General features: G+C 40.0%; 2 protein-coding genes across 3 annotated transcripts; one reads left to right on the top strand and one right to left on the bottom strand.

Annotated features, from left to right (window-relative positions):
* The first annotated feature begins 708 nt into the window (after positions 1-708).
* On the top strand, positions 709-12,733 carry STAMBPL1 (STAM binding protein-like 1). Its single transcript, XM_009888705.1, has 10 exons — positions 709-792; positions 1,709-1,926; positions 3,315-3,390; positions 4,781-4,876; positions 6,218-6,572; positions 7,179-7,303; positions 8,198-8,335; positions 8,983-9,095; positions 10,682-10,781; positions 12,431-12,733. Exons 1-10 carry the CDS (start codon positions 709-711, stop codon positions 12,485-12,487), a joined length of 1,362 nt encoding a protein of 453 aa, XP_009887007.1. The 3' UTR covers positions 12,488-12,733.
* Positions 12,734-14,348: 1,615 nt separating this feature from the next.
* ACTA2 (actin, alpha 2, smooth muscle, aorta) lies at positions 14,349-23,898 on the bottom strand. 2 transcript variants are annotated; one of them, XM_009888702.1, is made up of 9 exons: positions 23,857-23,898; positions 21,091-21,262; positions 19,237-19,365; positions 17,811-17,921; positions 17,254-17,338; positions 17,001-17,162; positions 16,553-16,744; positions 15,423-15,604; positions 14,349-14,658 (listed from the first exon to the last, which is right to left on the bottom strand). In XM_009888702.1, exons 2-9 carry the CDS (start codon positions 21,217-21,219, stop codon positions 14,515-14,517), a joined length of 1,134 nt encoding a protein of 377 aa, XP_009887004.1. In that variant the 5' UTR covers positions 21,220-21,262; positions 23,857-23,898; the 3' UTR covers positions 14,349-14,514. The 2 variants fall into 2 exon arrangements, with proteins under 2 accessions (XP_009887004.1, XP_009887006.1); XM_009888704.1 differs by lacking the exons at positions 19,237-19,365; positions 23,857-23,898 and having other exon boundaries at positions 21,091-21,219.
* Between the last annotated feature and the right edge of the window lie 577 nt (positions 23,899-24,475).

The raw sequence follows: 24,475 nt of genomic DNA, 5'->3' as shown, positions 1-24,475 counted from the left end.
TGATGACTGAAACATGTCTAAATATTTGTCTTTACTTGTTCAGAGCTGTGCGAGAGGCAATTACTGACAGTTGATTCATCAGAGTTCATTGTGTTTTGAGTGTTGTTGAAGTCAGCAAACTGTGCAGGTGGAACGTGTGGGGCTTGAAATATTTTCTCCGCTTTATATTACTGATATGAGTTTGTGTACAAAGTTTTATTTTTAATTATAGGTTTAGCAGGGAAAAAAAGATGCCAGATTCACACTGTTTATAAATATGGTTGTCAAAACAAATGCTCAAGGAAACACAGATTCTGTGATTAGTCTTTGACATTTGAGTTTTTCACTTTCTGCTTGAAATTTGGGGGTTTTTTAAGTTGCTGTAAAAATTGCAAAAGCAATTTTTTATATTGTGTTTTAGTGTAATAACACTAGAACAGGTCAGCTATTCCACAACTGTGCTGTAAGCCCCGATTTTAAATACTAGATGCCTGGTAAAATATAGATTATTATTAAACATGTAAGCACTGTGATACCGAAGTAATGAGTGGGTGCAGGCATGCAAACTTATGTGACATTTGAATGTATTTCTAAGCCGAATGACTTGTCATATCTTTTCCAGCACACCACTACCATCAGCGCGTCTATGTTCAAGTTTCCCTTGGGCTAATAAACCCCGAGGCAGCTGCAAGTATTGAGTGCTGGATTGACACTGCCCTTTGCAGCCAGATGGACATTGCGGGGGCAAAGAGCGACCTCCTTGGTTTGCAGGCAGAGAACAACATGGAACAACCATTCACTGTCAGCTCGTTGGTATGTATTACAAAGAACTGCTTTGCTGGCTGGGTGCCCTCTCTTTCAAATAGGAAACAAGTCCGGAGAGGCGGTTAGCAGCGTTGGCTCTCAGCTACGAGGGTCTCCTCCCGCACGCTGCCGCTCCTTCCCACCTTCTGCCTGATGCGGTTGTTGGAATTGATTTTCTTTCTGTACGTGCAGTTTATGGGGCTTTCGCTTGTTTCAGCGATCAGGTTTTTAAGACATCAAAGTGAACATATGGAATAGAAAGAGTAAAAATTTTCGTCGAAGTAAGAGGAAGCAACTTGCAGTAGCCAATTATTTACTCTCTTATCAGGAAGGTAATGGTTATAATAAGCAGCTATGCTTCTTCCTCAATACGGTTAGTTCTAACTTCTTAGGCTTCAACTGCCTCATTTGAAGCTGGAAATGAACATTTGAAGTGAACCGTTGACTGACCAGGGGAACTTACTGCTCTTTGTTAGCTGAGCTACACCCAGCACTCATGCCCTGGACACCACGTACCAGGACTCTGCTGTACTCAGGCCCTCCATCAAATTACTCCAGTACCTGAAGGCGGAATCTTGTAGAACTTCATGTGTGGGAGATTCTAAAGAGGACAGTCTTTGTGTTGCCTTTGGTCATTTTTGCAGGGGTTTATTTAATTTTATCTTAATTTTTTTTCCCTGGGATTTTTTTGTAGTTTGAAGATTTGGGGAGGGAAATAACATTATTTTTTATTTGTAATTACATTCACAATTTATTTGCAATTGAGAAACAAGTTGGAATGTTTCAACCGTGGCTACTGGTGGGGAAACCAATGCCTATTTTGAGAACAAAGCTGAAGATTTCCCTTGAGTTTCTTGAATGAGATCACTTACTGAAAGTGAAACGTAACATCTGGTTCTCTTTGCTCATCTCTGTTCTTTTTCAGAAAAAGCTAGTAGCTATTCCTGACCATACAGACATCTCTGTGACCCCAGAAGAGAGAGTACGTGCCTTAAGCAAACTTGGCAGCAATATCACAATCAATGAAGATATCACTCCGCGTCGCTACTTTAGATCGGGAGTAGAGATGGAGCGAATGGCATCAGTGTATATGGAGGAGGGAAATCTGGAGAACGCTTTTGTTTTTTATAATAAGTTCATAACGTAAGAAACCATTTGGAGTCGTTACAACTTCTAATTCTGAGTAAACAGAAATGAAGAGCTGCAGTGAAAACAGGGCACCCCTTTAGATTAGGAGAAAAATGTTTAGTGTGTTGTTGCAGAATGGCTTTGTTCTCTGGAGATCTTTACTCTCATCACAGGCTTTGGTATAATTTCATCTCAACTGTTAGCATAGTAATCTTACCCATCTATCAACTGCCAGGCATGAACATGACATAATATACAGAGGTTTAAGTTTATTCTGTACCTGTCAGCATGTTGGTTAAATATAGTGCATGGCTTAAAAAGCAATGTTTAGATAAGATTTCTGAGCCTTTGACAGTTCCATCATATTAGCTTCTGCCGATCTTAAAGATGGTAGTATTGCACAGCACTTAAAAAACACAAAACACTGGCTTTTTGCCTCTTTTTACTCTTTTTTCCCCAAAAGGATTAAGTATAATTTATTGCTTCTTACACAAGTAAATGCAAAATCCACAAAGTATGTTCATTGTATGATTATTCTCCCCACCCAAAAAAAACACCCCAAAATCTGGACAGCTTTCATTACAACTCTCAAAATAGCCAGCTGAAAAATATATCAGTGGCAGATTTAAACTTTTCAACTAGCTGGTTTTGCTGTAGGATTGATTGGGTTGTTTTCTTCCTTCTGAAAGGGTTGGGTTTTTCTTATATGCATATTTTAAACTTTTTATATTAGGAGACCTCCGTCCTCCCCTCTTATTTTCCCCGTGCTCTGAAAACGACACCAAATCTTTCTTACCCCACTTAATTTTAAACGTATGTATCTCTACAAAAAGAAGGTCTGGAGGTGAACATTGTACAAATTGTGGAAAGAATGGTAACAGCTGTGTATTCCAAACTCTTTGCAGCTGAGTGTTGCCATAATTTAGATGTCTGGATAAGTGAATAACACTGCAGTTAGCTGTGCAAGTTGATCTGGTCAAAATAACTGCTTTAATAATAGTCAGTGCTGCATTCTGGACTTCCCATTTAAGATTTAGCATTTCAGCTAAGGGCAGATAAAGACAGTAGAAATAGGATTTATTAACACTGGCTCGGGTGGAGGGTGCTTTTGAGGTTTACTTCTAGGTACTGGCTGCTAATTAGTCCTTTTTTAATCCCAACTAATGAAAAGAAAAACCATATTCAGATATAGAAAATAATCTCCTGTCATTACCCTATGTGTCCCACACAAGTCTATACAAGAATTTAAGTGTCAGTTTAAACAAACACGTAGAAACCTGCTGTAAGTCATCTGGAATTCAGTGTTTAACAGTTATGTGAAATTGATTTTTCTGCCAACATAAAAGCTATTGTGGATATTCCTCTGGCTGCTGAGGCGAACCCATGCATGTTTAATTTTCTAGGTTGTTTGTAGAAAAGCTGCCCAGCCACCGAGACTATCACCAATGTGCAGTACCAGAAAAACAAGATATTATTAAGGTAAGGTTATGGCTTCTGGCCCTTGAGAAAGGTTTCCCCCAGAATCTCTCTACTCTTCCCCAGCACTCCTTTTCCCTCAGCGCACACATAGCCCACATGAGCCACCACAGCTGAATTTCTGATACCTTTCTCCACTAATTGTTCATGTTTTATTTTGGTTTAATCACTTGATCATTACTGGAAATTCTAAAAGGTGAATAAGAATGGTCTCTGAATAAGTTTGTAGATTGTTGTAAACCCAGCTGCATCTATTTCTGAAACTACATATTAAAAATACATTAATTTAACAGTACTTAGAGTTTGATGCTGGTCCCAATTATGTGAGTGACCAATGGTTCAAACTGACTGTTGCAAATGGAGGGAGAGAGAGATATGTAGCATTACTGGTGTCTGTGCAGTATTTTCTTACTGTGCTAGATAATCAATATTTTTGCTTTCTTTATTATCAAAAATGTGTTTACTTAGTTTTTACCACATTTTTTCCTCCACCTGTGTAAAAATAGTTTTGCTTTTTGCTGTTTTTTCTTGCCCTAAGAGAGAAATTTCAAATTCAGCCTTATACCGAGCTTAAAACATCTGGAATTGCACAATGAGAATAAGCATAAGTGTGTCTTGCTTCACGCTGCCATATTTGCATGCTTTCTCTACTGTTAAAGCTGAATAATGTCATATTCAAAGCTAAAATGCTTCATGCCATATTTTTGACTGTGGCCCACAATCTGGGAAAATATCCCTGCTGAGAAAGGGCATCTGACGTGCTCCCTGCTATGGTACTCGGTAGGATTAAGCACATAGTCTCTTGCCCTCCCTACAACCTCTAAAAGATTTTGTAGTAGTCTCTGCATCAGTAGAAAACATCGGGCATTATTTTTGTTTTACGAAACAAAATTGTTTTATCTGCCAGGGCTGTCACAGGAAGCTACAGGTGTCTATTGTCTCTGCAAATAAATGTTTTTTTCCCGCCTGGAAATGGGCATATTCAGTCATATTTGTATCCAGGGAGTCCCAGAGAAGAATATGATGATCCTACCTGAAACATTGAAAGGTGGAGTTAGCTTTTTTATAAATTACACCTACAACAAATACATCAGTCATCACATGCCTGTTAAACAAAACAGAGATAACGGGTTGCTAGAAAAAAGACTAATCTTTCCTTCACGTGGCACCTTTCACTGACATAAATTAATATAGCTTTATTGAAATCAGTATGTTATAGTAATTTCATAATCTGATGATTTAGTGTGCATTTATTCCTTTCCTGGGAGAAGAGCAGTATTTTTTTCTATTTTGTATGTTCTTTTTAATCTGTATTACAGCTGAGTTTGTTTTCTAGGTAGTTCTTTTAAACAGTGAAAAGTAAACTTATCTTTCTCCCCATCCCACCCCAAAGAAATTGAAGGAGGTTGCGTTTCCACGGACAGATGAATTGAAGAGAGATCTTTTAAAAAAATATAACTTAGAATATCAAGAATACATGCGAAACAAAGTAAGTTTTACATGATTATTGAATCATTGTTGGTATTAATATTTCTGTGTCATATAAGGCTTCTTAAAAAATAAGCAGTAAAATGTCAGTTCTGCAAGAACTTAATCATTTCATGGGCTGCTTAGAATGACACTTCTCAGAATCTAATCTGTTGGTCATTTGAAAATAAGTAATGCAAGCGGGTGCTTGGAAATAAATGTGCTGTGGTATTTAGTTAATAACTGTCTACAAATATCCAAATAGGTCTTTGGTACACTCCAATTCTGTTTTATATGAAGGATACTGGTGATACGCTTACATGAGTATGTGGACAGGGTCCCTCAGCTCTGAATGTGCTCATGTCTGAACTGATCCTGTTTGAGTCTTTAAGTATGTGTAAATACCTCCATCTTGTGTATTGCGGTCATTGAAAATGGTTTTAAAAACTTGTCTTGGAAAGACTGTCTGCAAAAAAAAACCATCTTTTCCTTTCCTTCCCTTAAAATTGACCTAGAGAATTACAGAAAAAAAAAAAAAAAAGAACCCTAAACAAACACCAAAACCCAACACACCCACACTCACACCCACATTCCTGTCACCGATTGATTTGAGGCTTTCTTTCCTGCTCTGTTCTGTTGGTAACCTTTAAGAAATGACTTTGTGCTGGTTTTTTTCATTTGCTCCTGGCAGCACTCGCTGCTCTCCTTTACCAGGGAGCGGGAAGGGCTGCTGAAACCTGAAGCTTCCCTTGCCGTTCCTGGACCAGCGGTGGCCTGGGGACAGGGGCACAGACCAGAGCGGAGAAGGCACCTAATGAGCCCGCGGCTGGGCAGGCTGTGTGCCAAAGCCGGCTTAGGCAATCCAGGGAAAGCTGAGAAAAGAAAGTAGCAGGAGAAAGTCAACCAACTTATGCAAACAGTGGCGACAGGCAACAAAACCACATAACAAAATGGATCTTGAAATCCACCCAGAAAACCCACGTGCTCAGGGACCTCTTATCGCATGGGCTTACGCTTGTGTCTGGTCTCTTTACCATCGCTGTTCTGAAAAGTCTTTTTCTAATGACTTGTTTATCATGGGCAAATGAGAACGGTGCTGTTACTACTGAAGTAAAACACAACGCACCACCAGTATGCAGACTGGAAGCTTCGTGTTAGGAATTCCTTACTGTATTTCTTTCCATGTCACACTACTTTGGGGGTTATAGTTGGTTTTGCCAGTTCAGCAAACAGGTTCCAAAAGACTTAATTTTTAATGCCAGGATTTGATGGCTTCATTAAACAGTTAGATTGCTGCTTTCCCTTTGTTTTTTGTAACTCTTTTTAGTGTCCTGAGAATGTCGCTATTTTGCATATGTTTCAGAACAAATGTAAAACTGAATTTCTGAAGAAACTAGAGCATCAGAAGCTAATAGAGGCAGAGAAGAAACGAATCGCACATATGCGGCAACAGCAGCTTGAATCAGAACAGTTCCAATTCTTTGAGGATCAACTTAAGAAGCAAGAACTAGCTCGAGATCAGAAAATCAAAGAGAGCATGGTTATGTCTGAACAGATAGATGGAAGCATGCTATCTTGTATTTCTGTACCGGAGAACAGTTCCTTATCTACTGCACTGCTTGAGAAAAAAGAGAGGAGCGGCACATCTGGCTGCACTGGACATTCACCTCCGGTAAACCGGGTCTTAAAGCCAGCAGCTACTTTAAGTGCTGTTCAGAGTAAGTGAAAAGATTCCTCCCCCCCCCCCCCCCCCCCTTTTTTTATTTTACCTTCCTCTTTGCTGCTTAAAACAGTCCACATATTGTGTACGCATCTGTATTTCTTCACCGGGAAATAAGCACGAATAGGTTGATATACACACAGCAGGTCCATCTAGATTCTTTATTTTAGGAGAGGAGATTAGTCGCACAGTTTTACATTTTCCAGTTGAGTACCAAAAGATGGATCCAGAGATTGGACCTTAGTGTTCCCGTGGAATGAAGTCCGATTCTTGCCGTGGGCTTCAGGGGAACAGAAGCAGAACCTGCAGTGGTTCACCCTGGCCTGGGAGATGGTATCTGTTCACTGTCACTTCAGGGACAGGCCTAGTGAGCATATCATATGTGTTGGTGACCTCGATTTAGGGTGAAATACTTGTGCTGTAGACTTTTTTGCTTATTAGAAATCTGTGATGTGGTAAGTATAGTTCTTTCACTTTCAATAATTTCCTGTAACTGTGTATATTCCCTTATTTTAGGGAACTTAACTGTGTAAGTTGCAAATGCCTTTTTATCACTCTCTCCTTTTATTTGTTTGTTGGTTGTGTTTTGTTTTGTTTTTGTTAGCTCAATTGGCCGAAGCACTGAGAGGCGTCATTTTGCCCAGGGATCTCTGTCACAAATTTCTGCTGCTTGCAGAGGCAAATACAGTAAGAGGAATAGAGACATGTGGAATTCTCTGTGGAAAACTGGTACAGTTTAACCCTCACATTTGCATGGGGAAGACATAATTGATAGCGCTGTATTTTTCTGTAATACATCAATTTCAGAGCAAAAGCAGAGCTAAACAATTAGTCTTTAATGTAATTAACTTCATATTATAAGCTGAGTGGTCACTTCAGCAGCGTGGGGTTGCCTTACCGGGGAAACATCTGACCAAAGTACACTGCTGTCATTACAAACTGTAGCACGTTTTGCTGCACGCTGTACAATACAGGCTTTTTCGAGCACTTTCTCTGGCATTCATCTAAGGTAAGTGAGGTTTAGTTACAGGACAATGAAATATAAAGACTGTTAGAATCTACTGGAGTCATCAAATTCATAATGGCACAACAAAAAAGAAGAAGAAAATCCCCCCATCAAGCTATAAAACATCCGATTTCCAGGCTGTTTTTTTCCTTTGACCTAGATAACACTTAACATCCTGTCAGAGCAGGGAAAGATGTCATGGCTAATGCTGGCATTCCAAGAATTTTAAAAATTATGTCCAAGTGTATTTGAATTGTATAAAGAGAAAGAATAGTAAGAACAGCGATGTTCCAAGTTTCACAGAAAATAATTATAGTGTGCTCAAATCTTTTTTTTTTTCTTCATGTTTTTAATTATTTTAAAGGACAATCCTTTCACACAAGTCTCTGAGAATGTTTCAATGCAACAATCTCATGTTGTTACTAACACTACCCTGTATGTTTTCATGATAAACCACTAAGGCATATATTTGGGTACAGTGAGTCGGTATAGCTGCACCAGAGTCAGTGGAGCTATACTGCTTTGTTTTAGCTGATAGGCTGACATCTTTCAGATTCTGATTCAGCATTTATTCGTTAGTTCATTTGTTCCACTCTAAGTCAATGTTTGTTTTACAGACACATAACGAGTTTACTATTACCCATGTAATAGTGCCAAAGCAATCTGCAGGACCAGACTACTGTGACATGGAGAACGTGGAAGAATTATTTGGTATTCAGGATCAGTATGATCTCCTCACTTTGGGTTGGATCCACGTATGTATGACTCAGAGATGCTGGCTTTGCTGTATCGGCTCTGCATACTATGTGGAAAAAAACCCTGGAAATAACAAACTAAAGAAATAACTGGAATAATCCAAATTAATTTGCTCACTTAATTCTAATTATAGTGATGTAAATGAGTACTAATGTTCTCCACAGATGAGTATTTCTTAATGCAATTGAGGCATCCTGTGGACACAATGGGCCTGCTTTTGCCAGTGCAACTCTTGTTTATGTTGCTTAGGGGTATTTTATTAGTTTCTAATGCCATTTATTTTTCTACCGTATTCAAAGTTTGAGCGGGAGGGTATTTTGTTGTTTAAACTTTACATTAATTTCACTCTTGGGGATTTTGGACGATCAAGTCATTTCCCTTTGTCTTTCACTTCTTCATTCCACTTTTTCCCCCACCGTGATCAGCAAATTGCTTGTACATCTGGTTGTGGATGTTCCTCCATAAAGCTCGTACTGAAAAGCCACCCTAACAATGTAGAATCTGGCTTAATAGGAATTTAAGAAACCAGCCTGGAGAAGTACTGATGCTTTCACTTGTTACAAATTATTGTTCCTTCTTGAATGTATGTCGACCTTGATTTGTAAGAAATATTTCATGATGTTGAGTTTTCCCTTTCTTTTTGTAGACACATCCAACACAAACTGCATTCTTATCCAGTGTTGATCTTCATACTCATTGTTCTTATCAGCTAATGTTGCCAGAGGCCATTGCAATTGTTTGTTCACCAAAGCATAATGAGTGAGTTCTTATTTTTCTAAGTAATATTTAGCTATTTTTCCCTTGCTCCTTATCGTAAAATTTGATCAAATGCAAACAGCACATGCCAACTGGGATGAAGGACAGGAATATTGTATTGTGAATTTGTTTTCTTTAAGCTGTTTAGACTTGCATTCCAGTCAGTCTTAATGCACAGTGTTGTTTCTGGCTTCTCTCTCCTCCTCCCTTCCCAGCCCCAGGTTTTAAATTTTATTTATTTTTATACTCTGCTTAACTGAGTAGTAATGACAGGAGCTGTTCTTCTGGAGACCTCACTGCCAGTGCCCTACCACAGACCCATCTTCATTCTGTCTGTTGAAGGAAGTGGAGGGGTTAGACATATTTCTCTAGGATGATATGAAAATTGCAGGTTGGGGAGTAGAGGGATAAAGATAATTTTTTTGATAATAAGGTCTTATTTTTGTACTTCGTAAAATACAAACAGTAAGTACCTGGAAAAACCTGGAACTGTAAGTATTAATGTGAAGGTTTATAATGGAACAGGTTGTCCAGAGAGGGTGTGAAGTCTACATCCTTGCAGATATGCAAAGCCTGTCTAGACATGGTCCTGGGGAACCTGCTCAAGGTGATTCTGCTGGAGCAGCGGGATTGGACTAGGCGATCTTCAGAGGTTCCTTCCAACCTCCACAATTTTGTGATTCTGCTTTGGTGTGCTTGGCGTTTCAAGGCCCCAGGGCTAACCATTGCTTCGACTGTGCATCTTTCTGGCCTTCTGCCTCTGTAGATGACTTCTATGAATGCCATTCTGGTTGCCTAATTTCCTATCTGGGCCATTCAGGTAGCAGAGCTGTAAATACAGATTGAGTGGCAAGTGGGCAAGCACTAGGCTTTGTAACCCAGAGCACGTCTGCATACCTTTTCAAATCACTGGTCTTCCAAACTTCTTTCATAGTTTATGATGATACCCTGTAACCAACTCTAACCTGTTAGTCCTATCTGTAACATTCAATAATCAGGTGCTGTAGGTCTACATAATTACATGTCCTGTAGTTATTAGGTATCAATGTTCTTTACGGAAGGGTGGGGTTTCTAATGTTTTATTCAATACTCAAAGTGTTAGATCATACATATGCAGCAGTGCATTTTCTAGCACTTTGTTTTACTTGATTACCTAAAAGAGCGGGGAGGATGTGTACTCCCACTAGTCATGTGCATATTTACCTTAAAGGCTGTTCTCTTTTAAGTTGTCCCTCTAGAGTTCAGAGGGTGAAATGCAATCCAGAACACCTAAGTTTCTGGTTTGTGTCTGTTCCTGTGTGAACTAGCCTCAGCCCTTAGTAGGTTAATCTGCCTAATGGGAGTAGCACCAGTACTGGGATTTTTTATTTTTTTTTCTCCCCTTCCCCTCATCATCTCCTCCTTTACAGGAATACAGCTCCCCTTGATTTCAGATACCTTTAAGAATCCAGCTCAGCCTTGGCTCCTGTGTATCAGAGGTCATTGAGTACCATTCTGCTGTCCTGTTAAGATAAGCAATTTGTATGTGAAACCTTGGGCGCATATGATGGGAGCAGTATGTAACAGGAGTTTCAACTTTTGCTTTCCAGCACTGGCATCTTCAGACTTACTAATGCTGGCATGCTAGAAGTTTCTGCTTGTAAAAAGAAGGGATTTCATCCACATACAAAGGACCCTAGGTTATTTAATGTAAGTATATAGTCCAACATGGTTTTGATTATTCAAATTCTTGCCCATAGTTCTGCTGCAAGCAGAGATGATACATGCTTCAGATATTAGATTTCTTTATAATTTTCCTCCCATTTTAATAATTCATTACTCGTGCTTCACATCAGGACATCAGGAGTCTGCTTAAGCAGTCAGTAGCAGCCATGAGTTGAGTGTTACACACTGCCATTCAAATGGTGGCTTACCAGAAGCAGTTGTGATCAGTCACTGCTTTTACCTGCTTTCAGAAGAGGCAAAAAGCCACAGTTTCAAATCAGAGTTAATCCTGAGCTCTTCAGTTTTTAAACAAAGAATTCAGTTCATCTCCCCAACCATAGTCTCCCAACAGAACATCCCAGCTACTAAAAAGTACAGCTATCAGTAGATTAAGCCCCATTTTCTGCATTGCCCATAATTTTCCACTGGTTTCTCATAAGCTTTGCTCAGTAACTATCATGTCTTTTAATGGCATAGTATGCTATACGTATAGCTGAACAGTATAGTCAGTTAGAATTATCAGAAATATCACTGTTAACTGGAAGACAACAATCTTTACCTTTGAATAATTAAGATTTTTTTTTTTTAAATGGGGCTAACTTCAAATGCAGAGCATCTCATATAGCTCAAAATAGAATGATCGAACGTGGACAAGTAATGCTGCAACACTTTGGAAATTACATTTTTGTTGTAGGACTCTCAGAATGTCAATATTGCTCCTAAAAAGGAGAGGTTGGGGTTCTTTGTTTTGTTCTGTTCTGTTCTTTTATCATTGACTGTAGGGATAATGAGAAGGTAGTCCAACTCTGAAAAAATGTAAGACTTTTGTTCCAGATGGGCTCTTTACAGCAGTCCTTTACAGACTTAGTTCATCAATGAAGTTACTGGCCACTTGAGCTCATATATAATCATTAGACACACTGCTGGTATCCCATATAAAACACAAATATCCTTTCAAGTACAATCCTCAAAACACATCGATCTTCCAACAAAAACAGTAAGATCACAGCTTCATTTCCTGGAGGAAAAATATCAGAGGTGATAATACAGGAAGCTTCATGAAACCTGGCTAAAACAATCCTAATCTACACCTGGTTTCTGGTAAAAACTCTTCTCCGCAGACCCAATACAAGCCCTTAGTTAGCCATGACTGTGTCTAAAGACATGATCTAGTCCTAAATGCTGAAAAAAAAACCAAAAAAAAAAAACAACCCACCATCATGTGGGCAGACATTTTTGAAGCCACTGTAGGAAGAGTCACACTGTCCTTGCTGCTGTCCCCCACGTGCCTCTTCTAATGCAGAGCACAGCGCCTGCCTTCTCCATTACAGGTGGCCCCTGCTGGGATACATAAAGGGCGGCATAGAACTAGAATTTGTTTCACAGGCTAAGCACTAAACCATATCCTCTTTAGAAATTGATTTCTGATTGGCTGTTGTAGTCCCTGCTTTATTCAGCAGTCTGTACCTGTGACGGTCAGGTTTGCCTGTGAACAGGCACAGTGACAGGCACAATTAAAGTTGGGTAGATAGGCATAGTATTAAGCAGGCTCAGAAAATTACAAGGAAACAATAGCCCCCACGCTATTCTACTGAAATTGATTTCTGTGAGTAATGGGTTGACTTCTTCTGCAGCCGTGTACCCATGTGGTTGGGAAAGACATAAAGATAATTGTGCTGGATCTGAGGTGATACGGACGGACGATAGCGATGTTACTATTACAATGGCCAAAACAGAAAAAAGGATTCCTGTTTTTCCTACATTTTCAGAAATGACTTTTATATTTATACATTTTAGATTGAATGGTTTGATATTTATTGCTCTAGCCTGTTTTGGAGTTATTTTGTTGCTCTGTCAAGATGGAGTTCAGTGGCATTACCCCTGAATCTGTAATCAAATCTCACCTATACAACACAACAATAAAATGAACTTCAAACAACAGTAACCGTGTTGAAATAAGTAATTTTCTTTTGTTACTTGTTCGCATTAATTGCTCTCTGAGAATTAGAGATTTTTAACAGTAGATGGCTTTTTGTGACTTCCAGCTATGTACATCTCTTCACTGCTTCAGTGAATTAACATTATACATATTAGAGTCAAACACATCGGTTTAGGTGATTTTTTTCATTCCATTCCATCCTCGTATAGCTCAAATTTCAGCTAAGTTATTAAGCAGAAAACACAAGTCCTTTACCTGAGAGCTGACCCTCATCACATCTTGACATAGAAGAGAGGCATCAGAGTCCCTTGGAGAAATACGTCTTCTCCAGCAACCCAGCAGTAGAAACTTTTATTTGAAGTCAAGTTCTTATCCCAAAAGAGATTCCCTGGTTCTATCTAGAGTTAGATAAAAAGATCTAGATAGAGTTAGAAGGAAGAACCATACAAAGTTATTTGCTCTTGTAAGAGTTTATTTAGTATCTGTTCCAAGAATGTAGCTGACCTATATTTTAAATAATAAGGTTAGTACAAAAAAGTTTGGAACGTGTGCTAACAGTCAGAAGCTGGACCAGATGTGGAACCCAGGGGTTACTCAGACATGGTAAATAACAGGTGCTGTTGTAAAGGGCTTACAGTTTGAAAGATAACGAGTAACAGGCAAGTGAGGTAAACTATTGAGACTAGACAGGAAAATAGGTAACAAAAATAAATAGCATCCTTTATCCTGAACTCTAGTGAATACAGATTGCAGCAAGTTCCTTAGAACAGACCCTTTCCAGGTCTGTCTTGGTGAATTCTTTATTCATACATACATTTTTAAGACAATATTACTGGCTTCAGCTTCTATGCATATATTTCTAGTTGAATATCAGTTTTGATGTATTTAAGACTATAAATGGAATAAGAAAAATCACTGAAAAAGAAAATTGTCTAAATTTTATCTACTTTGATTATATTAATCCCCCCTCAAAAAAAAAAAAAAAGCCAGTTCTGAAAAGAAAGTGTATTAAGCCAGCTTAATTACCCTTTAGACCTTGTCAGAAATCACAACATAAAAATAACAGGCCGCACGCATTCTGAGGGCATATGATAGGAAAGTCATGTGTTCAATCTAACCTTAGTGTTTAGATACGCTCCCAAAGGAACAGGTTACATTTCTTTAAAGAAAACACACGGAGTTGTTTAGCATGCATCGTACACCTCTCAGCCACACACTGTAAGAAATTAGCTTTTCCAGCATGACAGCTGTGAGTTAAGAGTGATGTGGCTAGACAATACATCTGGATAGAGCAGACGCAAAGCAGAGCGCATGTGCTCATCCTGATATCGAATAGGTGCCATGCTCCTTTGGTACTGCCCAGAACTTTGGAAGAATCAAGACTAGTTCTGTTTGTAGACTGAAATGTTTTCTGAGGTTAAACTTTGACAGCGTGCAGCCTGACAGCTGAGCATTTTCTAGCATTGGTATAACTGAACACAACGTACCACTTTTTTCTATTAAGCCCAGTATAGTGTAGTAACAAATTTATGTCACAAGATGGAGTGTCAAACCAGCTGTAATGGTACCTCCACAAATGCGTTTGTTTGGGTTTTTTTAAATAGGAGCAGCAATTTCATAGCATATTTAAAATTTATTCCAAAAAAAAAAATACATAGTATCCAATTAATTAGAGTCATTACGATGAAGGATTTATGGAATGAAAGAATGAAATGATAAGAATGTATTTTCCTGAATACATTCACAGTAATACACTGAGACATATAAAGATAAAGCAATTTAAAAGCATTTGCGGTGAACAATGGATGGGCCAGCTTCATCGTACTCCTGTTTGCTGATCCACATCTGCTGGAAAGTAGACAGGGAGGCAAGAATAGAGCCTCCAATCCAGACGGAGTACTTACGTTCAGGAGGAGCAATGATCTGTTTAAGAAATAAACACATTAAGTACAACTGTCCACTGTGAATAAAATACATTTTTTGTAAAAAAATATTAAAGCCATGATAATTGATATTAACAAAAGCACTGTATCTATGTGCTAGTGTCATCCCTGGCATTAGTCAGCCATTGCTGCAAACAGTAAAGTTAAAAAGTTGTTATTTAAGTCTAAATTCCCAATTTCTCCGCCTGAGTCAGTCTGCCCAGTAAGAGTGGTACATTCGTGTATTCATGACTGCATACAAGAAAAAGGGATATAATTGCTCTGGGAACATATAATGATATCCCAGGAGGGCTTGGAAAAACAAGTGACCTGTGGAGCCCTCTTACTGGTATAGCTGATAAAATGTTTGCAAAGCAAAGAACTGAAGATTTGAGGCAGCAGAAGGAAGATTGGCTTGTCAGAGACTTTCTTTTCTGAATTTGTAGGCCAAGGACAAAACCAGCATTTCCTCTCTCCCATCCTCATCAGCCAAAAAGGGCTGAAGAAGGTCACACGTAGCCCCAGCAGAAAATGTATGCTGCTGGGTCCAGTTTGCAGAATTCACCATGAACAAGGAAATGGGAGGAGAGAAGGCCCTCTTTTTCCAGCAGCAAAGTTACCAGCTGGTGATTATTTGCTAGAAGGTACAGACGCGATTCAGAATGTGTGCAAAGCACTTACTTTGTAAAGTGTTGCTATGTTTAATTAGATTTTGAGGACTTTGTACATGCCAACTCAAATAGTCTAGAAATAATTGCGCCATACCTTGATCTTCATAGTGCTGGGAGCCAAAGCAGTTATTTCCTTCTGCATCCTGTCTGCAATACCCGGATACATTGTAGTGCCTCCAGACAGCACGTTGTTAGCATAAAGATCCTTCCTGATGTCTATATCGCACTTCATGATGCTGTTGTAAGTGGTTTCATGAATGCCAGCAGACTCCATGCCTAGGGAAGTCACAGAAGAACACTGAGGAAGTAACTCCATACAGAGACTTAAAATGGTTAACACAGAACTGACAACGTGAATTTTAGTTTCCTTTGGAAGACAGCGGTGGAAATCTGGGAACTCATTCTGCAGCTGGCTAAATTATTTGCTTAGGAGTTCCTTGGTGTTCAGCCCTCCTCTCCCCATTACGCACTCAACTCCTCCTTAAAAAGCAAGCTGGGGGTGTGGAATAATAAAGTTTCCACTAGGCTTTTGCGGGCAATCTCAAACGTCCTAAGAATTCCTTATAAGGTCTTGGAATAATTTGTTTTCTTTTTTCTTTTTTTTCTTTTTTTTTTTTTTTTTTTTTAAATTGAGCCAGCTCAGAGACAGAACAGTCAAAATACGGCCTAATACCTCTAAGTGTGCAACTACTTCATCTATTTCTGAGCTGAAATCCTGCCAATTGGCAGAACTGACACTGGATTTCTGTGTGACCTTGTTGCAAGTCTACCTTGGTGGCTGTTTAGCATGCATTGTGTTGGCTTTGCTCTGCAAAGTTGATGAACCATGGATTCAGGATTTGGAGCAGCCTTTTTGAAAAATAAAAGTAGTGCTTTGCCCTGCCATGCCACCTCCCTGCAAGCACATTCAATCTACAATCCTCACACTACTTAGAAAAGTGGCTTTGTAGCCACGCTTCTCGTAGTAGCCAACTGCACAACATACTACCAGAAGCCAGGAATAAACATTTAGGGTTTATTTTGGGAAAGCATCTTGCCTTATTGTTTGACATGAAGTTCCTCCCACCATATTAATAGTGCTGTTCTAAAGGATGATTTTATAATGGGTGCTAGGGCATACTTGTGTATAGGTCTGAGTGAGTTCGCAATGGGACACAATCAAAAGAAAATAGGGACTTGATATTTACGTGTAGTTTACCAAGGCAGAACAATCATTCAACCTACCAATGAAAGATGGCTGGAAGAGGGTCTCTGGGCAGCGGAAGCGTTCGTTTCCAATGGTGATCACCTGACCATCAGGAAGCTCATAGCTTTTTTCCAGAGAGGAGGAAGAGGCAGCAGTGGCCATCTCATTTTCAAAGTCCAGGGCCACGTAACACAGCTTCTCCTTGATGTCTCGGACAATTTCACGCTCCGCTGTCAAGAAGATTCAGTCCTTAGAATGGCACTCAGGAAGGACCCAGACACGCGACAGGTTGTTCCCTTTCATCCTCCAACACCCTCACACCCTCCCCATTTTTTAAACAAATCCTCTGCTAGTCTTGTAGGGGACTTTTCTGTTAGATTCCTTCTTGTGTCCACTCAACAACAGAACTGCTGCCAGTCCTTCTAAGGCCACTGGAAACATTGCACATTAAACAACTCTCCTCCTCAGTCAGCAGCGTGTCCTTACCTGTGGTCACAAAGGAGTATCCACGTTCCGTCAGGATTTTCATGAGGTAGTCTGTCAGGTCACGGCCAGCCAGATCCAGACGCATGATGGCATGCGGCAGGGCATAGCCTTCATAAATTGGCACATTGTGGGTGACACCATCCCCAGAGTCAAGCACAATCCCTTTGAGAAGATAACACACGATTCATTCCCAGGTGCACATCAACACATTAAACTATTTCCAACATCTGTGTCGTGTTCCCCAGAGGCCTACCTGTGGTACGTCCAGAAGCATAGAGGGACAGAACGGCTTGAATAGCTACATACATGGCTGGCACATTGAAAGTCTCGAACATAATCTGAAATGCAATTAAAATCATTGCCTTAACACTAGGGGTTTTAGCTTAGTTGAAGCAATTTACTGAAAGAGAGGGAGAAGATTTCCATGTTTCTTGGTAATAACAAGGAATGAAGATACAAAATCTAAATCGAAAAAATAATTGTCCTATAAGACATCTCCCTGTATCTGGCCTATATCTTTAATGTACAAATATAGACACATGCATATATTAAATATAATTTTGTAATAGGCCTGGGCATAAAAACAGATAAGAAGACATAAAACATAGACTGAAGGACTCACATTCAAAGTGGATACACCGATTTTCTAAGGTAAATGTAATAATATGCATAGTGGTCGCTATGAATTTTCCATCTTCCACAACTAAGAGAGAGAAACTACTGGACATCATGACTAACTGAAATTATGAAGTTCACACCCTGTTGAATTCACAAAGATGGAATTATTCCATAGCTTTAGCGAGAGCTTACCTGGGTCATCTTCTCCCGGTTGGCTTTGGGATTCAGTGGTGCTTCAGTCAACAGAGTTGGGTGTTCTTCAGGTGCAACACGGAGCTCATTATAGAAAGAGTGATGCCAGATCTGAGGACAACAGGAGAAGCCAAAGGAAAGAACTCAGAATCACTTCCAGACAGGTACTGTGCTCCAGCACTCTGCTTACAGCCCTAGAGACAGGCTAGTAATGTTTCTCATGCACTTGTTCTTATTGCCTTCATAGAGATTACAAAAGTAATTGTAGAAAGAAAAGCACTAGCCTCAGGTTTTACTGCTAGTAATGTATGACTTATTTTAAGGACATGTAAGTTAATGAAAATAAATGTGTTGTTCTTACAGTAGAAGAGACACAGCAGGACAGACTTGGTTCAGCAACACTATTTCAATAATGACTGAGAGTGAAACAGTTCCAGAACAGCTCTAGAACATATGCAGACCTATACAGTAGAGTTTAATAGATAATGGGTCTCTTGAAGACAGTTTAGTCTTTTGGTTTGTAGAGGCCAGCCCAAGAATTCATAAAAAGAAAGGAAGACAAATGGTTTGTGAGGCTGAAAGTCAACTTGTGTTTAACACCTATACACAACTCATTCTTACCGTCTACAAAAATCTGAGGCCAAGAAGACCTCAATGAGGAGGTTAATACACCAATAAGGAGTAAAACCACCAGAGACTTTCTGAAGGCCAAGAAGTTTTTTCTAAGCTTGGTTTCCAGCTGGTGGTTATTAGGGAGCAGTTGATAAGTCAGGCATCTGAAAGGTTTTGCTTCCAATTAAAACCTACAATGTTATGAGAGTCAAAGTCCTGCGTGGCTCCACACACTTGCAGTGTGTCGTGATATCCCGACTCTTCCAAATAGCCCTATTTCCACAGCACAACATTAAATAGTGATACCATCTTAGAAATTATATCAGCTGTACAGCCTAAGACTATAAACATGGTTCTGGCATCCTTTCATCGAAATACTGGCTCTGAAATGGATGCATTGCACTGCAATATTACTAATCTTTCAAGCATTAAAAAGTATGTGTGTAAACAGTGCCCTTCACATCAGAAATGCATACATGCTTTGTTTTTTTTTTCAGAAAGGAACCTTCTTAAATTCCATTTCCTTATAAGCAAATTGAGGATATTCCTTTTCTTTCCTTCCCCCCCTCCTCCAGTAATTAGCAAAGGCATAGAACACACTGGAGTAAAAGAACTCCCAATAACTATTTTGATGTACTCCTAGTGATACTTCAACTTTAGATGCAAATTAACCTTTGTTGTTAACAAGCTTCTCATTAAACCATACTTGATAGCATGACACTTTCATCTAAAGTTTAGTGGGTATTCTGTAAATATTTGGTTCAAGTAGTTGTGTTTACCAGTGATACACATCAACTTTTCAAAGCTGAAATACCTTCTCCATGTCATCCCAGTTTGTAATGATGCCGTGTTCTATGGGGTATTTCAAGGTCAGGATTCCTCTCTTGCTTTGAGCCTCGTCACCTACATAGCTGTCTTTTTGACCCATACCAACCATCACACCCTATAAAATAACACAAATGGAGTTAGTGTTTCAGGGATAGGTGTCGCAAAGTAGATAGAACATTAGCTGTGAAAGAAACCCAGTTGCCAGTTATACTTGTTACAAAATAACTTCACAAATACTCATGAATGGAGAATTACCTGTTGCTCTTCAAGTCACAAAATAAAATTTTTAGTTTACTTAGATCTCTGGAGTTCATGTTTCCATGAACACAAGTAAAACATTAAATGCATCAAGATAAAGTGGAAAAATAGGGTTGTTTTAATGTTCATTATTGTTTAAGGATGAACTGTCTGCTAAACTATAACAAAATAGAGTTAAAGTAGAAAGTGATGTTGTGCCATCTAAGGGTCAAGATGGAGCAATACACATTTTACATTTCCCATAGCTTAAATCTCAACATCTTTCATTCTTCTTTTTCAACAATACAATATTGTCATTAGAGACAGACAATTCAAATCTAGTGGTACAGGCTTCTTGTTGGGTATTTTCATGGATTCTGTAGAAATGGTCTGTATACCAGAAGCTGGAAAATACTCTGGATATACACTAGTCTCTATGTTAAAGTCAGAAATACTGGAGAAAAAAATAGTATAATAGGACACCTCGAGTGCGTAATACTCTTACCATAACTTAGTCATTACACACTACAAACTTTGGCATCTTTAACTCTCTGTCTTAAAAATAGGCAACCTGGATTTGCAATTTTTAATGGAATGATCCTTCCTTCAGGGGACTAATACTATCTGTGATATGTAATCAAGAAAGAAAAGTTCTAGAAATCTGTATTTGTTTCCACTGTGACTGTATGGCTTGATCTTGAGCAATTAATACCATTCACACCATCTACAGAAGCTGACATTTGAACATATTTTTTTAATTATGGTAATGCCCAGAGTCCTCAATTAGACCTCCAGCCCCAGCTGCTATACTGAAAGGCAGGCATTTCTCCAGCCCTGAAGAACTTAAAATGCATTTTCTGGGCATATAAAGTGCTGCATCTTACAAGCAGTTTACCTCTTTCTACTTCACCACAGCTTCAGATGGCATAGAAGCAATTAGGTGGATTTGCTAACGAGGTGGATTAGTTTGTTGTGACCTAGCCAAGCTGCTCTAGTTCATACCAATGATGATCTGACTCAGAAACTCTCTATATTTAACAGCTCAGATAATAAATGTATTTTGCAAACTATTAAAATTGAGTGGAATGTATCACATACTCAAACGTAAACCTTGAAGCTAAGGAAACTCAACCCTAGACAGATGCCCATTTGTGATACAGCTAAATGAATAAAGTCAGGAAGGGTAATAGGAACCTGACTGAAAACTCCTTCCTCCTTTAGTTGTCCACACATCCCCTATCATCAGCTTTTAGGGCAGTCAAAATTTCCAGATACTTCTGTATTGGGCTTTTTTACTTCGGGTTTTTTTTTTAAACTAGCTTTACTCACCAAGTTCTCTGGGTGATCCAAAATTAAGGGCCAGGGAAAAGAGGGCATAGAAGGCAGTGAAAAATTTTAGAAGGATTCCTTCCACAAGGCAAGAGACCTTCTTTGACTCAGGTGAGTGCACTACTGGAGTCATTTTGCCTGCAAATACTGTGTGACACAGATCACACAGACGCGCCCCAGACACAGGAAAGGGTGGCCCTGGGGTGGAGGGCTGGGGACAGGGCAGCAAAGCCTTCAACAAGCCCAGTATGGAATAACCAAAGCAATTCATCACCTGGTGCCTGGGACGACCCACAATGGATGGGAAAACTGCTCTTGGAGCATCATCCCCAGCGAAGCCAGCTTTACAGAGCCCTGACCCATTGTCACAAACAAGGGCGGTGCTGTCCTCTTCTTCACACATCTTCTACGTCAATGTCCTCAGGCCCTCCAGACAGAAAATGGCTCTATGAAAACAGCAGGAAAGAATTTTTTAAAAAACAACATATTCAGGTAGCAGACCCACCCTTGAAGACCCTTGAGATGGCTGTATGAAAGCAACCAGCACCATCAAAGAGAGGTATGGCACCGGTTTGGCAATCACAAGGCTTCCGGTGCCATACGAGGGAATGGGCTTCCTTTGGAAAGCAGGAGAGGTTTCAACCACATCTGCCGGAGGGCTGTATGCACTAGAGATTATCCAGGGGATTCCAAAGGAGACTTCCAGTCCTGCGGCATGGGCAGACAGAGCAGAGAGCAGCAAATGTTTATCTAAATTTGGTCACAGTTTCACAGTTGGGGGTGGGTGGGAGATAAAAGAGAACGCTGGACAGACAGCTGCAAAAACAAAGACCCCTTCGCATCGGATTCAGCACAACTTTCCCCCTCTTTTCTATCACCCTGACAAAATCCTGGCACATGTGGAAAGCTGACAAAGGTAAGAGCACGTCAGTCTTCCCCATTCAGCCTTGGGCTTCCCAAAACCTAACCACATTAAATGCTATGCATGTACCAGGGGTGTTTTCCTGATGCAGATATTGACCCACTGGGTGAAGATGGCCAATTAAGTTTACATTTAACCTTTTAAAAGAGAAGACTTGTTGCCAATTAAAAAGGGAAGGAAAAAAAAAAAAAAAAAAAAAAAAAAGAAGCCTTTTCCAGGCCTCCCATAGTCACTTAGAAAAAATAACCCGCCTTTCAGACGAAGTCAGGGACAGTATATGTTTTAAAAACAGGCCATAGCGTATGCTCTATCATCATTTCAAAGCAGCTAATAAACTGCATTTGTAGAGCGGCAGAGTAATTTCTGTTGGCTCCTTGTCTCAGTAAAAAGAAACTGTTTTCCTCCTCTGGCAACAGGAAGATAATACGGGTAATAAAAATGCTTTGAAGGCTTTGTATTAAAGTCAATTACAGAAACAAGCACTGAATAGCAGGACTCAAGAAGAACTATTTGCTCGCAATTTATAGTGTGGTAGGGAATCACTTGGCCAGCTCTGAGCCCGGGCTTCCATGCAGAGTTCAACAAATCGCAATGTGTTAACAGCTAAAGGAGACAGCTGTCATCCACAGACCAGCTGGCTCCGCACGCAGTCTCCAAAACCTTCTGCCACGGGAATACTGGAAGCGCAGGACAAAGTGGGAATGGGGTCAGTGAGAGCCATGGCAGATGAGCAAAGTAGCCCACAATCTGTTTAGCCTCTGCAGCACACGCAACAAGCACAGACAGCTCTCCCAAATCCTCCATCTCTCCCCAGCCAGGCAGCCCCGAGCCCCGCTCCTGCAGGCTGTGTGGGCATAGCTCCCAGGAGAAGACAAGAACAGGGAATTCCTAACTTGATGTACTCCAGATATGTTATCATTATTATTGGGAGAGGAAAGTAGGTTGCGATTTTTGTATTTATTAAACTCCTGGGAAAACGGGCTCTTTATATTCAAACATTTACTGAATGGAGTACAATTGTTATCTAACATGAATGAACAGACTGGCTTGGACAAACCATTTCCTAATTAGGAAATAGGCTTTTCAACCGTCTGTTTTTGGAACAGAGTTCGAGGTCAGGGGGTTTGCTCAAACCCATGCAGCTAACGCAATGCCAAAAATCACTTAGGGGAGGGGAAAGAAGGGGGCAGGAAAGGCTACATTTCTGAGCTTAGTGGACTCTAAATGAAAACCATATTTAGTAATAAAGCACAAAAAGTTGAAAAATCAAAGCCGAATGATTTCAGACAGGGCGCTCTGCTGGCAACCAGTGAGTTACAGCTCAGGACTGCAACAGCATGCAGTAGCAACATCTTACAGCAGCAAATGTCACTCAGCACTGTGGAAGAAAGGAAATTTTTCTCCCAAGTAATTAATACAGTATTTAGCCTCTTTCTTCTACTTGCTTTGCATCTAAAGATAACCAATCACCTCTCCAATCTCCACAACAAGCTATTAAGAGAACTCCAGCCTCACAAGAAATGCCATGAGTAGCCTGCTCCTTAATGAAACATTTGGCATTTTACAGAACAGTAGTTTCATATAGATAGAGACAAGGATGAACACACACGCATCCTTATCATATCCTATTAGACACTGCTAATTTGCACACTCCCAGCTCTTCTTACAGTCACATTCCCCAAAACACTCACGTCACCTAACACTGAGTTAACAGCACTGAAGCAAACCTGCTGAGAAATGCCACTACGTACCCCTTCAGGAACTCTGTTCTGTCCCAGACTAACACCCCAAGGTCACACGGGCTCATTTAAACATGAATATAGCTGTAATTCCAGCTGTGGCATTACAGAGATTGTGTCTTTATACAATTGCTGGAGTGGTGGTGGAATCAGCACAATCATCAGGTAGAACTTTTCTTTGCCTTTCAGAAGGGCTATAAAATAAAGACAACTCAGTATAGATACTACAAGCATTTTATCAATTCAACTCTAATAAGTAAGTTTGCTTAAGCAAACTACAGCCCAGCAGTACGTCCTCCTGAATAGCTTCCATTTGACATTATTTAATTGAAGTCCTCCAGCAATCTGTAAATCATGCTATTGGTTCAGTGCCACTTACCCTGACAGTGCTTGGCTGGGGATAGCTGCTCTGGGATGGTGCACTCTGGATCTGAAAGCTCGGAGGTTATATAGCCCCTTCAGCTCTTCTCCTCCCACTAGCCTCCCAAACAAGGAGCAGAGACAGACAGAGACAGAGCTGAAGTTTCTAACAAAACCATATAGGGACCTTATTACAAAAACCTCTAATCCGGGTGGCCACAGGCCCTGGGTCTCTTCCACTGCATTCCAGCGTAGAGCTCATGAAACAGGAGGAGACTTTCAGCTGTGCAAGATAAACACTTGAAAACTTCAGGAGAGTTGCTACAATACAGAGAGACGGAGTGTGCCCACAATAGACACCCTCTGGCAGGAGGAGCATGTGTTCAAACAAGAGAGGTCCAGGACTCCATAGTAACATCCAAGAGGCAGAGAGATAAATTGGAAGAGCAGTCATTTACAATAGGGAAGGCATTTTTGAAGAAACACTTTGTTTTCATTAAAGGTTTTGACAAAAACAATGAAAATATTTCTGGCAAGCTAAGCAGCTGCTGAATTTTGCTACAAAGTCTCTTAAAAAGCTCAGCGTTTTGCTTGTATGCTAACTATTGCCCATAGGCTTAAGGGTGATGAAGAAAGTA

The sequence above is a fragment of the Charadrius vociferus genome, unplaced genomic scaffold (assembly GCF_000708025.1).
Source record: "Charadrius vociferus isolate BGI_N301 unplaced genomic scaffold, ASM70802v2 scaffold436, whole genome shotgun sequence".
In the NCBI taxonomy this organism is placed as follows: domain Eukaryota; kingdom Metazoa; phylum Chordata; class Aves; order Charadriiformes; family Charadriidae; genus Charadrius; species Charadrius vociferus.
Note: the sequence above shows the minus strand (reverse complement) of the source record. Positions and strands in the feature narration are given on the sequence as shown.